Source organism: Quercus robur, chromosome 6 (genome assembly GCF_932294415.1).
Source record: "Quercus robur chromosome 6, dhQueRobu3.1, whole genome shotgun sequence".
Taxonomy (NCBI): Eukaryota; Viridiplantae; Streptophyta; class Magnoliopsida; order Fagales; family Fagaceae; genus Quercus; species Quercus robur.
Window position 1 is genome coordinate 49240458 of NC_065539.1, and position 16166 is coordinate 49256623.

General features: G+C 38.7%; 3 protein-coding genes across 3 annotated transcripts; 2 read left to right on the forward strand and 1 right to left on the reverse strand.

Moving 5' to 3' along the window:
• Nucleotides 1-574: 574 nt before the first annotated feature.
• Nucleotides 575-1627, forward strand: LOC126689240 (probable galacturonosyltransferase-like 4). The gene has a single exon (XM_050384360.1). The coding sequence runs from the start codon at nucleotides 575-577 to the stop codon at nucleotides 1625-1627; it is 1053 nt and encodes a 350-aa protein (XP_050240317.1).
• A 2013-nt stretch (nucleotides 1628-3640) lies between these two features.
• On the reverse strand, nucleotides 3641-10914 carry LOC126689239 (AP-5 complex subunit mu). The gene is made up of 8 exons (XM_050384359.1): nucleotides 10584-10914; nucleotides 9569-9715; nucleotides 8819-9130; nucleotides 8008-8300; nucleotides 6994-7889; nucleotides 6120-6176; nucleotides 5231-5278; nucleotides 3641-4174 (listed from the first exon to the last, which is right to left on the reverse strand). Exons 1-8 carry the CDS (start codon nucleotides 10658-10660, stop codon nucleotides 4103-4105), a joined length of 1902 nt encoding a protein of 633 aa, XP_050240316.1. The 5' UTR covers nucleotides 10661-10914; the 3' UTR covers nucleotides 3641-4102.
• A 1516-nt stretch (nucleotides 10915-12430) lies between these two features.
• LOC126689242 (uncharacterized) lies at nucleotides 12431-14491 on the forward strand. Its single transcript, XM_050384361.1, has 2 exons — nucleotides 12431-13038; nucleotides 13317-14491. The coding sequence occupies exons 1-2, from the start codon at nucleotides 12465-12467 to the stop codon at nucleotides 13352-13354; spliced, it is 612 nt and encodes a 203-aa protein (XP_050240318.1). The 5' UTR covers nucleotides 12431-12464; the 3' UTR covers nucleotides 13355-14491.
• The last annotated feature ends 1675 nt before the right edge of the window (nucleotides 14492-16166 follow it).

Genomic DNA, 16166 nt, shown 5'->3' on the forward strand with positions numbered 1-16166 from the left:
AAGAAAAAGTAATGAACTTTCCCATGCATGCAGCACCTCCTTAAAATTTCATTCAACCATCAACGCGTTATTAAAATAGGGTTTCGTTAAATTCAATTTCCCTTTCCTTATGGAACTGAAAATACTCGTAAAAAAGCAAAAGGCAAATAACTTCTTATAGTTATTTTTTTCTCGTTTTAAAAAATGTTTCTAAACTAGTAATGTATTTTTTTTTAGTTATAGTTTTAATTTATGGTAGTAGTTCCTAATAATTACTCTTAATCATATATTAAAATAACAATTGAAGAGATAAAGAATTTTACATATTGAGTTAACTAGAACCTATTTCTAAACTAGTAATGTTAGTATTAAGAAACTCCGACCTTTTTTCTCTCCCCTACAATATCTCCCTCCTCTTTCTCTCTCTCTCTCTCTCTCTCTCTCAACTTAACCATCAAACTGTCTACAATCTCTTCCTCAAGCTTCAACGCTTTCCAATATGGCTTCTTTTCTTAAATTTCATCTATGATTTAACCTTCCAAATCCCCAAAAGAAAGTTTGAAAAAAATAAAATAAAAACATTTCCAAAGGCAGGATGGCCTTGAGGAGCTCCTCTTCTCTCCCACCTCTACTCTTTGGCCTCCTGTCAATCCTGCTCCTCTACCACACCACCACCTCTCTCGCCATCCGCGTGGGCATTGTGATCAAACCCTCTCCCAACCTCCCCGTCTTCCGCGAAGCCCCGGCCTTTCGCAATGGAGACGAATGTGGTTCCGAAGACCAAAAACATATCCATGTAGCCATGACCCTTGATGCAAATTACATTCGTGGTACCATGGCTGCGGTTCTATCAATATTACAGCACTCCACATGCCCTGAAAACCTCTCCTTCTATTTCCTCTCTGCACACTCTGAAGCTAATCTGTTTTCAGCAATTAAATCCACCTTTCCTTACCTAAACTTCAAGATATATAGGTTTGACTCAAACCTTGTTCATGGGAAAATTTCTAAGTCTATTAGGCATGCTTTGGATCAGCCTCTAAATTATGCAAGAATTTACCTTGCTGATATTATTCCGTCCAATGTGGGACGGGCTATATATTTAGATTCTGACATTGTTGTGGTGGATGATATTGCAAAGCTATGGGATGTGGACATGGAAGATAAAGTTGTGGCTGCACCAGAATATTGCCATGCAAATTTCACACAGTATTTCACTGATGCTTTTTGGTCAGACCAAGAATTTTCAAAGACTTTTCATGGAAGAAATCCTTGTTATTTCAACACAGGAGTGATGGTGATGGATGTGGATAAATGGAGAAAAGGAGAGTATACACAGAAAGTTGAGGAATGGATGGCTGTACAAAAGAACAAGAGGATATATCATTTGGGTTCTTTGCCACCTTTCTTGCTTGTTTTGGCTGGGAATATCAAGGCTGTTGATCATAGATGGAATCAACATGGGTTAGGTGGTGATAATTTTAAAGGGAAATGTAGGAACCTTCATCCTGGTCCTATTAGTCTCTTACATTGGAGTGGGAAAGGGAAGCCGTGGTTGAGATTAGATTCTAGGAAGCCATGTAACGTTGATCACCTTTGGAAACCGTATGATCTATACCGTTCATCTAAGCAGTCGTTAGAAGAATGACACAGAAGAAATTGAGATGGGTGAAGCAGTCTTACAAGTACTTATAGATTTCACTGTTTTTTTTTTTTTATTATTTAATTCATTCGATAGTTTTGGGATGGAGGGTTTGAACCTTAGATGTTTCCGTTAACAACATTAGAATATGTCAAGTTTGAAAAACAAGGTTTCTATCTGATTGTTGTGTAGCAAAAAAACAAAAAGAAACAAAACAAAGGAGGCTTTGTTCCAAAGAGGAGGACAGAGGGCTAACTAGGAGGGGGTGTTAGGTTTCTTTCTGGCTTTGGTGTTCTTACATGGGCTCATGTAAATGAAGTTAGTCCTTCGATGGCATAGAGAAGGGAGGATAGTTTCGATGTTCAATTTTCATTCATACTTTTTTGTTTTTTGTTTTCAACGCTAGGTTTGAGTGGTGGTGTTTCGGATATTGTAAACCATGATGAAGAATTGACAAAATGGTTACTTATGTAACAATTTTACAGCTAGAATACAAACACAAACACAAACAAAGATTGTTCTTGAAAAGAGCTTCCTGGATCAGAAACGAACTTCTAACGGATCCTATTAATTTTATGACTTTGGGATTATAAAAATAGTAAAAAGGCTAATTTGGTTTCAATTTTTTTTTTTGAAAATGGACATAAGTCCAGACTTCATTATGATTGGTACATAAGAACTTTTAGACAACAGTGGCTTTGACATGGAGAAGCTTGATTGTTTCTTTAGGACATAACTCTTGCACTTGCATATAATATTCAAGCTTTACAACTCAGGCTTTATATCTTTGCTTATGTTGCAGGATAAATATTAAGAATAATAATTCCTTAAGTGTTATATATAAAATTGATTAAATTTAATAATGTGATTATATTCGCCAATAAACCACACAATTGAATTTAATTGTCCACATCTTATGTTGTATTGATTAACACAACCACATGATTTCATTTAACTGGTGAACCTAAGAAATTGTACTTACCAAACCTGCTACTTGGAACAATGTTCAATTTATTAAGCATTAAATGATTTGCAAGCCACTCAAGAAGCGTGCACCAGCAAGTATTTAGCCTATAAAAGAGTGGGATTTCCACGCACCAGGCCCTTTAATTGAGCTCCCACCATCATCACCACCACTGCACAAAGTTTCACTATTGATTGACTAACACAGTTTTACTACTTGAGTAATACAATTTCAAGGGAACAAATGAAATGCGACCTCTATCATATATTGCAGAAACCATGCTGTGAACCAAACTCAGCAAACCAACCAACTCCAGGGAATTACAGTGTTGGTAAAAGTGCAAAGCACCAAAGCTCCGGCGCTTCTCGCCTCTAAAGCTAGGTGTATTTAAAGAAGCACACTCTAGGCATGCTTTTTTTGTACTTTCTTATTTTTCAAAAAAATAAACCAAAACTTAATTGTAGCCATAGTATCTTAACACTATTGATATAAATCATTAATTTGGTATATAAAATTCAATGTTATGGTGGGCTACTACATAAGACCAATTTGGGACCGCAATCACTCCATACTTCACCATTGATCTTATATTGGCTAATTCTTATAAATTTATACTTATTAAGTGATTAAATTATTAACTCAGATAATGTAATTAGTCATTGCTCATTATAGTTACCTAAGATTTAAGAAAGGATATTGAAAAGAGCACTCATATTTAGCTTATCCAACAAATTAAAATGACTTGACTTGCAATATTTGTGGTAAAATTGCAAAATGATGGGCTTCTATAACTTTCATTTGAATTACAAAAATTATTTTATGTCAATTTACATGATTATTTGATTACTTGATTGTTGTATTGTCCATTAATAATTATTTTCAAATTTATCAAACTATTTTTCTTTTTTTTAAATGTGTGCTTCACACCAACCTGGTGCGCACTTGTGCTTTGTGCCTAGGCTCCAAGAGGCATTTTCGCTTAACTGTGCCCAGCACTTTACCAACACTAAGGAGTTAATAATAGATTTCAAGTTGTATGAGTTCAAGCCATTGAATTTTACTTAAATATCAATTACATTTTTGCATTCACCCAAAACAGTATATCGAGCATAAAAATTAACAACACACGTCTATCAATACAATAAACAAACAAATAGAAGGAAGCTCATGTCAGCTTGTCTAAGTAGATTGCCCTATGTTACCACAGTTAATATCTTCAACTCATCGTGTCTCAATCCCAACATAAAACAAGGCTATTACTAAAATGTCTGAAATTCATCCATTTCATAACAAATCAGACCAAAATCTTGACCTGTCCATCATGTTTAACTCTTCTCTCTCAATTCATCTCTAAAAACAATGATTGAGGCTCGTTAAGCTTCAGAATGCAGCCATCAATGGACGGACATGGCAAACTAGTCTCTTGCTCAGCTCACACGAGACTTTAAAATACAAGATCAGGCTATAGTTGATTAGAAAATGAAAACATCTTACATTTCTGAGTTGCCATCTTTTAACTATACTTTCTCTGCTGCAGCAGATGGGCACTTACCCAATGTGTTCCACAAAATATAATCCCCAGAAGTAACCTATTTACAAACAAATAAATGAGTGAAAATGACAGAAATACATATAACATAATCAAATTGCAAAATTAGACAATGTCTTGCAGTTGGCATTAGCAACAAGAAACAGGGCTGGAGGAATTCATTCCAATGTTTTGGATATTTTGTAAAGAGAATTAAAACAATGCACGATCTACCATATGAATATGCACAAGTTGAACAACAAAACCAAAAAACTGAAGGGGAGAGAGGCAAATCAAAGCTGCTATCCACAACCATAAAATTTAGAACACCATCCATGACATGACCAATAATAACAAACTAATAAACCACCTTTGGATGAATGTTTATGCAAATAGCTTTTAATGCAACCAAAGTTGACAAGTGACTTCGGATGCAAAAATGAAAAGAGTTTGGCTAATTCATTTAGGACTTAAGTTCAATTATTTAATTTGATGAGAACCATTTAGGAACTTTTCTAAGTATACAAGCAGTTCAGTGACTCAGTGGTCTGTATCAAGGAGAGTATTGTAGAATCATATTTTATGCATGTCAAAACAAGGTCCTGAGTAAATCAAGTATAACATTTCATCAAACTTCAATGCCAAGTAAAGTGGAGAACAAATCTTCAGAAAATATTATGAGTAAATGTGGATGTCTGTGTAAGCAGGAGCTGTTACAAGGAAATTTAAGTTATACTGAAAAATAAATTTTCTGATTTGGATATTTCTCTCTTTTTTAACTCTTCAGACTTTAAGCGGCACAGCTCACTAACTCAATGCAACCTTGCTGAAAGTCAGAGAAAATAAGATCTGCTACTTTGGCCACATAACCAAGTTAATTCAGTTCACCAGTACTTTTAGCTGCTAGATGTTCTATTTAAGCTACATCCCCAATATTTTTTGGAGCAATGTAATGGGAAATCAAGAACATCTTCATAATTACAATATGACAGCTCTAATTGTATAAAAAAAACTCCAGCAAGCTTACTTAAATTATTAACCCAAAAAAATAAAATGTCCTGTCAAGCTTTAAAAGAGCACAGACAATTACTTTAAAGAGTCTGAAGAAAACACCCACCTGAGTTGAAAATTCCGCAGGTGCTTTAACAGCTGGATAGATGCTTACCTGCATACAGCACAAACAATTATGAGAAAGGCAGAAGGGGAAAAAAGAAGCCTCCTAATATGCTAAGTAGAACCTCTTAAATATAAATACATTGACAAGAAAGGGGAATTTTTTTTGAGAGAGGTGGAAGATTAAATAGAGTTTAGAACACAAAATCGAAAGCACATTGAAAGCTAGTCATACATATTTAATAAATTAAAGAGAATGCATGTAAATACTTATACATAGCATTGAGGGAATGTGTGGAATCAAGTGCAGTAAAGACTTCTTTTGAGTTAAAAAGCTTCCACAATATTCACACAGTGATAATTGACACCCTCTTTTGATAAAATAGAAGTCACTACAGACAAAGAATGACATATTTTATGTAAGGCAACCACATATTCAATAGAAAAGCTTCATCAATGGCAAACCAGACATAGAATGTTTGCTTTTTTTTTTGGGTGGGTTACCTCAACAGGAACAATACCAAACGCAGAAAGTAGCGTTGAAAAAATGCATTGAAAAGACTTCTATAGAATTTAAACAGAAAATCCAGGATGTTCTGATTCTCTTGTATTAGCAAAGAAAAAGGTATATGATATGGCAAAGTGAGTTTGAAAAATATAATTCAATCTGAAAATCCAGGACGCCCTGGTTTCTGTTGTAACAGCACAGGCAAGCTCTGAATATATGATATAGCAAAGGGCTTTCACCTTTCAGGTGATTTTTTTTTTTTTTTTTCTTTTTTTTGGGGGGGGGGGGGGGGGGGGTAGAGAGAGAGAGAGAGAAGAGATGAAGAAAGAAGAAGATAAATTAGAAGAACCCCAGAAGAGGAGAATAAGAGGAACCACAAACTTACTGATTTAGGATCAACTGACATCCCAGACAATGATGCCCCAGCAATCTTGAAAGATACCTGTAATCATGCATCAGCACATGCCCATTCAGGATGAAGCCAAAACTTCAGTGTGTCAAAGGACGTACTAAACTCAACACAAAGTATAGATCTATACCATCAACCTAATTAAATGCTTCAGCAATCTTATGTATACATTTTATTTCCACATGATAAGCATGAACAAGGACCACACACATACTACAACAGGAAAATAAAAAAAAAAACAAAAAGAAGAAGAAAACATAGATCCAAATGCAGTTTTGAATAATCAAAACCACATGATTAAGGAAGTCATAAAGATCAGATGATTTTGTGGGGGGAAAAAAGAACACAAAAAAACAGGAGTCGTTACTAAGGCAGCAACAATAAAATAGAAGAATTATAACTCCCATTTTTGGACAATTAGAACATGAGCCAAATTTCCAATAGCTTATACAAAGTATGGTAACACATATGGCATCAAAGAATCCAAAAGAGTGATAATAGAACGATAATTTCACTTTAGTATACCAAAAATGTTTTAAGCAAGATAGCCCCAGAGAAATATATTTCACAGGAAAGGACAAGTTTTTTTGGAGTTAATGCAGCTATATATGGGAGACTTGAAAATTATGATGGTAGCAGCAATATCTTTTCCAAATGGAATGAATGTGTTTCTGTGATTTGATTAAACACATTGAAGAATGACAGTGGAATTGCCTAGGAATAAATGTAACTTTACATTACCATATTTATAAACAAAGGACACAAAGCAAAGTTCCATATGTTCATAAGATATTTATCTGTGCATTAACAATATCTCCAACTAAAAGCTAGAAGAAAGAGAAGCACATACTTTAGCATAATTGTATGCCTGCCAGCAAAATGGCTCCTCTAGATCAACTGGGGGAAGATCATTGATCATTTTCTCCATTATGAATTCCTCCATGTTTACCATATTATTAGAATTCTCTGTCTCAACATCACTATCTTCATCAGCTATGCTTCCCAAAAATGACCTAGAGGAAGGTAATCTTTGGGTTTGCCATGGTGCAAAATTAACAGTTCCAGGGAAGGTTGCCTCAATACTTTTCCCAGAAAGGCCACGACCACCAGATACAATTTTCCATTCAACAGAGTGCTCTGTAGTTGACACTGTTCCAATTGAAGGAGTCCCATCAAAGGACACAACCCTTCTTCTAGAAAAAGGCATACTCACAGTACAGAACTCCATCGTAAGAGGAGACTTATAACCTTCCATAAGGCGTAACTTGAACAAAAACGCACCTTTATCCTCAGAGACCATTGACAATTGGTAAAATCCCTTAATGGGAGGTCCATGGCCACAACTAGCCTGATAACGTAGTAAAATAAAATTACCCAAAGGAGGTGAAAACATCACAGCCTGCTTATCCGCACCATGTTCAGACACTTGAGCACAAGGATGAAATGATAAGACCTCGACATGAGCTGCGTTCAACCCTGTTAAGGGGAATGAGACATCAGGCAATCCTTCTAATTCTGCTCGACAGTTTATTTGACCAGAAACTGATATATTATCCGGAATCTCATCTCGATCGTACATGGCAGCATGAACAGTCTCATGAATTGTGAATAGCATTCTCTGCTTTCCTTTGTAAAGATATGGCTTCCATGCTGGTTGCTTAAGATCAGCTGGAGGCAGATCTAATGAAGAAAAGCCATTAACCTTGATAGCAGATATATTGGAATAGCTAAGGTCCAAAGGTGTACCTATTTATAAGATAAAGGACATAAGAAATTAACCTGAATTAGGTAAACACAAGTTGACACACAGAAAATTATAACTAAGAAATCTGAGGTGAGAAATACCATAATAAAGAGTACCAACCAAAGGGCATTGAACTACTTATGAAAGTTCGAAGGGCATCTTTATCCAAAGGCCTTGAACCAATCTTTGGTGCATCCACTGCAACAGCTCCTGTTACAGCAGTACTTGAAGGGATGGAAGATGCAACTGGTGCGGCCACAGGTTTTGCCCGAGAGGAGATGCCAGATATCCCTATACTGCCAGTTAGTGAATCCAACAAACCTCCTACAGATGGAGATGCACTTACAAGCACCTCAGGTTCTACCACATCACCAGCAACTATGTCACCAATAGCATGTGCAACCATGAATGCCCTGTAAAATTAGAAACAAGAAACTGCTTATATACCACTTAGTTTGGTAAAAGCCAAGCATACCAAATTTGGGCTGCACCCCCTTTGGACTGTTTCTGCAAATCATTTACCCTTAAAAAAAATTGGTAAAAGCCAAGCATACCAGATTAATTTCAGAAAAAATATTCAAAACCATACACTCTCATGAGTAAACCCAAATTTTATAGGACATGTTTTCATAATTGAAAACGAAAAACAACAGATTTAGTGAAAGAAGAACCTAGAAGTGATAAAACAGAAGCTGAACGACCTCTCGTATGCACTCATTTCACCACGCATTCTAATGCTGCTTCACAAGTTAAACTCAAGAAGACCACGAATGGGAGGACTTTCCCAATAAATTCAAAATCAGTTTGAAGCTGAGGAGAATTAGCAAAAATATAATGTGAACTTCAAAATATTCGGGATGGGAGAATTGCAAGAGATTTTCTTCTAGTATGATATATTTTCCTGAACAACAATGCAAGTAACTTACCATACCCTGTGATGGACGGAAGATCAAGTAGGAGGGAAGATAAACTTTCATCTGCTCCAATGGCATTTCCACAATCAGATCTTTGACATAACCTTGCATATGCCTTCACATGCCTAGGCTCGACTAAAGGCAATACAAGAATGCAATAATTACCCTTTATGTGCAATATTAAAGGCCACAGCAGATTATTATCTCCTTCCTCTTCCTTGTTTATGTAAAGGCCTATAATGTGACGGGTAATTGGATCATCAACCCAGGAATCTGACCCTACAGATGATTGACTGACACGTACGCCAAACCCACGAGCAGATCCCTCCCTACATAGACAGAAAAAAATTAGTAGCAAATACCAATTTGAAAAGAGAGGACAGATATCAGAAAGGAACTTAACATTAAAAAAAAAAGACCCCTAAATCAAAATATGAACTAACTTCAAATAAATTAACACAGGAAAGATAATAAAAAAAATCCAGAATCACAACTGTGAAAGACAATGAATAACAATGATAACTAATACATTCTCAACACATAGCTTGCTCAATTCAACGCAACTGTATGATTTTATTCTTTTCCATTTTTTATTGGTAAGTTTACACATGCACGGTGGATTTTGAACCCACAACCTTACCTTCCACGGCTTCACCCCATTTCTTATCTTATTGGGTGAGGAATTATTTACCAATCAGTCTAAAATTATTAGCAAATTATAGCGAGTGCAGCTAAGGAAAAAAAAAGGGATGAAATTTTCAACTAACCTCCGCTTTCTCTCCACAAATGCAGCGGCTAATTCTGAATCCGAGGGGAATAATGAAAACACAGAATAACTAAGACTATTCTCTGTAACTTTCTCATTCTCGCTCCTACAAGCCGTCCGCCACCGCTTCTCAACCACTGGAAACCTCCTAATATCACCAAAAAATAAATAAATATTACTCAAAGCCACGTTTGGCTGCACTTGCAAATGTAAAATTAATTGGGCAAAATATAGATTTATTTTCTCAAATGTTGTGCATTAGGATCCCTAATTAAATTCAAATGCATGACTACATTAAATCTATCTAATTATCCTTAGCAAAGATGCCAAGAGCCGTGCAGCTCAATTGGCATCCTTGGTGTTTCCAACAAAGACTTTTTAAGCTTAAGGTGTATTTCCATTTCTGGTTTCTTACAATCTGTAAGTTTTAGCTCTTGAGCTTTTTGGATTTGTTTCATCTCCATAGAGTTCATCATCGTGAACATGATGTTGAATTCTTTCAATAAAAGTCCTATTATCTATCAAAAATAAACTACAAATTATCCATGGGAAAGATTACACTGTTCATATTGTATTGATCAACGCAACCATATGTGTGAATTAAATTGGAAACACCTAAGGGCTGTACCAATCCAAACTTCTTCTTCTTTTTTCCCCGAAACTAAATTTCGAATATTCCGAAGTGTGAAAAGGCTAAATTAAACGCAAATTTTCACTACTGAAAACAAGAAAAGCATTTTACAAAAAAAGAAGAAAAAGGTCTAGATTCATTTTTTATGTATATAAAAACGGCGATTCAACAACGAATTAGTCAGAATAAAAACCCTAAATGTGAAATGGACTCGGCAAGAAGAAGAGTCAAATCGATTAGTACACAGCAAACGAAGAAGAAGAAGAAGAAGAAGAAACTGAGACATAATCATCGAATTGGAGAATGTGAAATAAACAAAGCTCAGTTAGGTATATAGAATGTGAAACGACGGCGTATTCTTGAAGGGAGAAGAAGAGAAGGTTACCTGGAGAAAACGACGGCGTCGAGGCTGTTGAGGATCCAGATGGCTCTGATGCTGCAACCGCCGCCGCTGCCGGACATGGTTTTCCGATGCGATGGGCGATGGAGACAAATACTAGAAGAGTGAGTTTGTGTTGAGAAAGTAAGGTGGTGGTGGCGAATTTGGATTGTTTGAGAAAGCGTATTCTTCGTTTTTTGATAATTATGTAACTAAACGATAACAACAGCTACCAGTACTACACACTCAGCCTCAGCTGCTGCTTCTTATCTTTGTTTGTTTGTTTGTTGGTGACGGCACGTTTTTCATCAGATGTTGACAGCTACCTGTAGTTCAGACTCCAGAGATATTCTTTTCTTTTTTGACCTCTTTCGTACCTTGTTATAACTTCTATATTCATTCTCAAACAAAAAAAAAAAAAAAACCCTTCTAAATTGTAACTTGTAACCTTTTTTTTTTTTTTTTTTTACTCATGACATTTTTTTCACATAAATTTTGTCCTATTATATAAATGTGTATAAATCAAGCTCTTGAAAATGAAAAAAATGAACGCATCAAACTAAATCAATATGTAATTAAATATAAACACTGTTAGTGTATAGCTTAGACTAGTTTAGCCCATTGGGCTTAGCCCAGTATACTGTACTTGTAGTTTACTCCTTTTACTTGTACTGCACACATACCTAGCCTATATAAGGCTCTCTATTGTACATTATTTCATACAGATTAATATACAGACTATTCAGTCTTTCTCACACTTTATATTCTTAACATGGTATCAGAGCCAATCCTCTGACTTTCTGGTTCCTGTGGACATCTCCGGCGTTCTTCCGCTGCCCTCGCCTTCATCCAGTAGCCACTGTCAGAAGCGAGTCACCGCCGTCACGCCCACAGTCCCAGCAAATCTCGGATTTCAATGTTCTGCTCATCCAACTGTCAAAACAAAGGCATTGAGTGACAGAACACACAATCCCGAGCAAAACCCAACCAAGAACGGCCAGAAAACACTTCACACGCGCCCCCACGCGCCGCCTGAAGTTTCTGCCTCACGAGCACGCGCTCCAAGCGCCGCCACGCGCCGTCAGTCTCACTCACGCGCCCCCACGCGCCAGACCGGACTTCCTCCACGCTCCCTCACGCGCTTACACGCGCCCACGCGCCAGCTCTGTTTCGCGATCTGCCACGTCAGCCCTAGTGTGACGTCACCCTGCCACGTCAGCACACGTCAGCCGTTGACTGGACCAGACTTGACCGTTGACTTTGACCGTGACCGTTGACCGTTGACTTTGACCGTTGACCAAGTCAAAATTTTTCAACAGGACCTGTCTTGCTCAGTTTTTCGCGTAGATTCTGATTTTGGGCTCCTTTTCTGCATTTGAGGTATCTAAATATCACTTTTTGGTCATTTTCTTCATTATGGCTCAACAAAGTGAACGAGATATCATACGTCCTATCACCATCATGTTGGATGGTCCTACTAGCTATCATGCATGGTCTCAGAATATGACCGTCTTTCTCAAGGGTCGTAAACTGTGGAGATATGTGACTGGTTCAATTCCTAAGCCAGTACCAAACCCTAAGTCCAAAGCCACAGCTGCTGAAGAGTCTTCCAAGACTGCTGTTACAACAGATGATTATGAAGAACGTCTAGAAGAATGGGAGAGTATTCAGAGTAAGATCTTATCTTGGTTTATCAATACCTCTATTCCCTCTATTCATAATCTTCTTCCTCGTCTTGAAACTGCTGAGGCTGCTTGGAAATTTTTGGCCGATCGTTATAACTGCACTAATGATTCAAGCTTGGAGTTTCACATTGAATCCAAGCTTTATCAAATGCGCCAAGAGATAGGTCAGTCTATTTCTGATTTTTATTCTCAGACTTCTACTATGTGGGAACAACTCTCTGCTGCAGATCCTCCACTGGTGTGTTCTAAGGACATTGAGCTCTTTGTCAAATATCGGGATCGCCGTAGATTTATGCACTTCATGATGGGTTTACGTGAGGATTTTGAGCCTACTAGGGCTTCTCTACTTAGCCGATCTCCTACTCCTTCTCTTGATGCTGCAGTAAAGGAACTCATTTCTGAGGAGAATCGTCGGCCCACTTATCACATGACATCATCTGATCATGTCTTGGCTACACCCTCACCACAGCCTCCCATTGTTGCATTCACTGCTCCTCCGCGAATAAACTCCGGACGTCCCACCTCTCAGTCTTCCAAAGGTGCTCACTGCAAGTTTTGCCGTGCCAAAGGCCATGACATCTCTGTTTGTCGTAAGCTACAGAAATTTGTGCAAGAGCAGACTAAAACTTCTCTTCCTCAGGCAGCTGCTGTATGTCCTTCAGATCCATCGGTTCCTACAGGTCCATCTTTGGCTTCCTCACTTACTACGGCTGATATTGAGGCAGTTGTTCAACAGGTTTTATCCCGCACTTCCACTGCCCTTTCTGTCACCTCAGGTAAACAACCTTGGTTTTTTGATACTGCATGTTGTAACCATATGACTCCTGATGAATCCCAATTTTCTGATAAGGCACCCTTAGAACATCCAATCACCATTTACACTGCTGATGGAACTCCTATGCCTGTTAGTCATAAAGGAACAATCTCTTCTTCTTGTTTATCCCTTAGTGACACTTTTCATATTCCAAAGTTATCCCTCAATTTGCTTTCTGTTGGTCAACTTTGCGAATTAGGCGTAGATCTTCTATTTACTAATCATGGTGTGGATGTGCAGGATCCCCGGACGGGTCAAGTGCTTGGGACAGGCCGTAAGGTTGGTCGCATGTTTGAGGTTCATGACTTGAAGATTCCTTCACAAGTTGTTTCTACAGCTGCTACAACTGCCACCTCCTCACCTGATCTATGGCATGCTCGTCTTGGTCATCCATCCTTATCTCGTCTTCAATTGTTAGCTTCTCAAGGTCATTTAGGTTCAGTTCAGTTTTCAAAATTTGATTGTACTTCTTGTCATTTTGGCAAACAAACAAAATTGCCATTTAATAAAAGTGACTCATTTTCTTCTGCTCCTTTTGATCTTATACATTCTGATATTTGGGGTCCTGCACCTGTTCCCACTGAGGGGGGATCTAAATATTTTGTCATATTTGTGGATGATTTTTCTCGGTATACTTGGATTTATCTGCTTCACCATAGGTCTGAACTTGTGTCTATTTACCAAACATTTCATAAAATGATTGAAACACAGTTCAATTGCACCGTTAAAGTCTTTCGATCAGATAATGCTCAAGAATATAATGATAAATCTTTCCTATCCTTTTTAGACAGACATGGTACTCTTCCTCAGCGGTCTTGTCCTTACACCTCTTAACAAAATGGTCGTGCAGAACGAAAACATCGTCACATTCTTGATGTTGTCCGCACCCTTCTCATTTCTGCCTCTCTTCCTGAGCGATTTTGGGGTGAGGCCGCACTCACTGCTGTGCACACTATTAATCGTATTCCTTCACCAACTACACACAACAAATCACCATTTGAGCTCCTCTATGGTCAAACTCCTGACTACTCCTCTCTTCGGGTTTTTGGTTGTGCTTGCTTTGTCTCTCTTCCTCCTCATGAACGAACAAAGCTCCAACCTCGTACTCGTCTCTGTTGTTTCCTTGGTTATGGTGTGTCTCAAAAAGGGTTTCGCTGCTATGATCCCATTTCTCATCGCCTTCGTGTCTCCCGTCATGTTGAGTTTTGGGAACATCGTCCTTTCACGAGTCTTCAGCAGTTTCCTACATCTTCTTCCTCAGAGTCTCCCATTTTTACTGATCTTTTTCTCCCTCTCTATCCTGAACTTGTGGAGGATTCTTCAGCATCGACTGCCTCTCCAGACGACTCATCTCCGGTTCTGTCTCCGGCATATGACCCGCCTGTCTTGGATCTTGTGGCACCACCCTCTCCTGAGTCTCCTATTGTTCCTGAACTTCGTCGTTCCACTCGGGTAAGCATTCCTCCCCCTTATCTCACTGATTATCATTGCTCTTTTGCTCTTGCCACTCTCTATGAACCTCACACCTATCGTGAGGCTCATACTGACCCTCTTTGGCAGCAAGCTATGAATGAAGAACTAGATGCCCTTCATAAGAATCACACGTGGGATATGGTTGATTTGCCTCCTGGTCAGTCTGTAGTAGGTTGTAGGTGGGTTTACAAGATCAAGACCAAGGCTGATGGATCTGTTGAACGATACAAGGCTCGCCTAGTTGCCAAGGGCTTTACTCAGGAGTATGGTATTGATTATGAGGAAACATTTGCTCCTGTTGCTCGTCTTACATCTGTTAGATGTCTCATTGCTGTGGCTGCTGTTCGCCATTGGCCTCTTTATCAAATGGATGTGAAGAATGCTTTCCTCAATGGCGACCTCCATGAAGAAGTGTACATGCAACCACCCCTTGGCTATCCACACTCAGGCAATCAAGTTTGCCGCCTTCGCCGTGCTCTTTATGGCCTCAAGCAGGCTCCTCGAGCTTGGTTTGAAAAGTTTAGCTCAGTTGTTGCTCAGCAGGGTTTCACTTCGAGTCCTCATGACACTGCTCTCTTTGTTCGGAGATCCTCTGCTGGTATCACTCTTATTCTTCTTTATGTTGATGATATGATTATTACTGGAGATGATTCTGCAGGTATCCGCTCTCTTCAGAGCTTCCTTAGTCAGCATTTTGAGATGAAAGATTTGGGCACTCTCAGCTATTTTCTTGGGCTTGAGGTTACCTCATCCTCTGATGGATACTATCTTTCCCAGGCTAAATATGCTTCTGATCTTCTCTCCAAAGCCGGTGTCACTGATAACAAAACTGTTTCCACTCCTTTGGAATACAATGCAAAGCTCACACCCTTGGACGGTGAACCTATATCCGATGCTACTCGCTATCGTCAGTTGGTTGGCAGTTTGATCTATCTCACTGTTACTCGTCCGGATATTTCACATGCCGTGGGTATGGTTAGTAAGTTCATGGATGCACCTCGTTCTGTCCACTATGCTGCTGTTCTTCGGATTCTCCGATATGTCAAAGGCACACTTTATCATGGTCTGCATTACTCCTCTCGATCTTCTCTCGAGCTTCATGCTTATTCAGATGCTGACTGGGCAGGTGATCCGACTGATCGATGCTCTATCACAGGTTTCTGTTTCCTGTTAGGTACTTCTCTGGTCTCGTGGCGCAGCAAGAAGCAGGATGTGGTTTCCCGTTCTAGTACTGAGGCTGAGTATCGTGCCCTTGCCGACACCACTTGTGAGCTTGTTTGGCTTCGCTGGCTCTTGGCTGACATGGATGCTCCACAGCCCACTGCCACTCCTCTTTATTGTGACAATCGTAGTGCTATCTACATTGCTCATAATGATGTCTTCCATGAACGCACTAAGCATATTGAGATCGACTGCCACATCACTCGCCAGCATCTTAAGAAAGGAAATCTCCAGTTATTCTCCATCTCCTCTGCTGACCAGCCTGCTGATATCTTTACCAAGACTCACCCGCCTGGTCGTCTTCGAGATCTTATATCCAAACTCCAGTTGGCTTCCTCCTTGCCACCTCGAGTTTGAGGGGGGATGTTAGTGTATAGCTTAGACTAGTTTAGCCCA

Bases quoted from the DNA above. Each gene is read 5' to 3' on its own strand.
- LOC126689240 (XM_050384360.1), top strand. From the start codon at position 575: ATGGCCTTGAGGAGCTCCTCTTCTCTCCCACCTCTACTCTTTGGCCTC.
- LOC126689239 (XM_050384359.1), bottom strand. From the start codon at position 10,660: ATGTCCGGCAGCGGCGGCGGTTGCAGCATCAGAGCCATCTGGATCCTC. The intron at 9,716-10,583 runs GTAACCTTCTCT...TGGTGATATTAG, and splicing joins GACGCCGTCGTTTTCTCCAG to GAGGTTTCCAGTGGTTGAGA. The intron at 9,131-9,568 runs GTTAGTTGAAAA...CTGTCTATGTAG, and splicing joins TTTGTGGAGAGAAAGCGGAG to GGAGGGATCTGCTCGTGGGT.
- LOC126689242 (XM_050384361.1), top strand. From the start codon at position 12,465: ATGTGGGAACAACTCTCTGCTGCAGATCCTCCACTGGTGTGTTCTAAG. The intron at 13,039-13,316 runs GTAAACAACCTT...GTGGATGTGCAG, and splicing joins TGCCCTTTCTGTCACCTCAG to GATCCCCGGACGGGTCAAGT.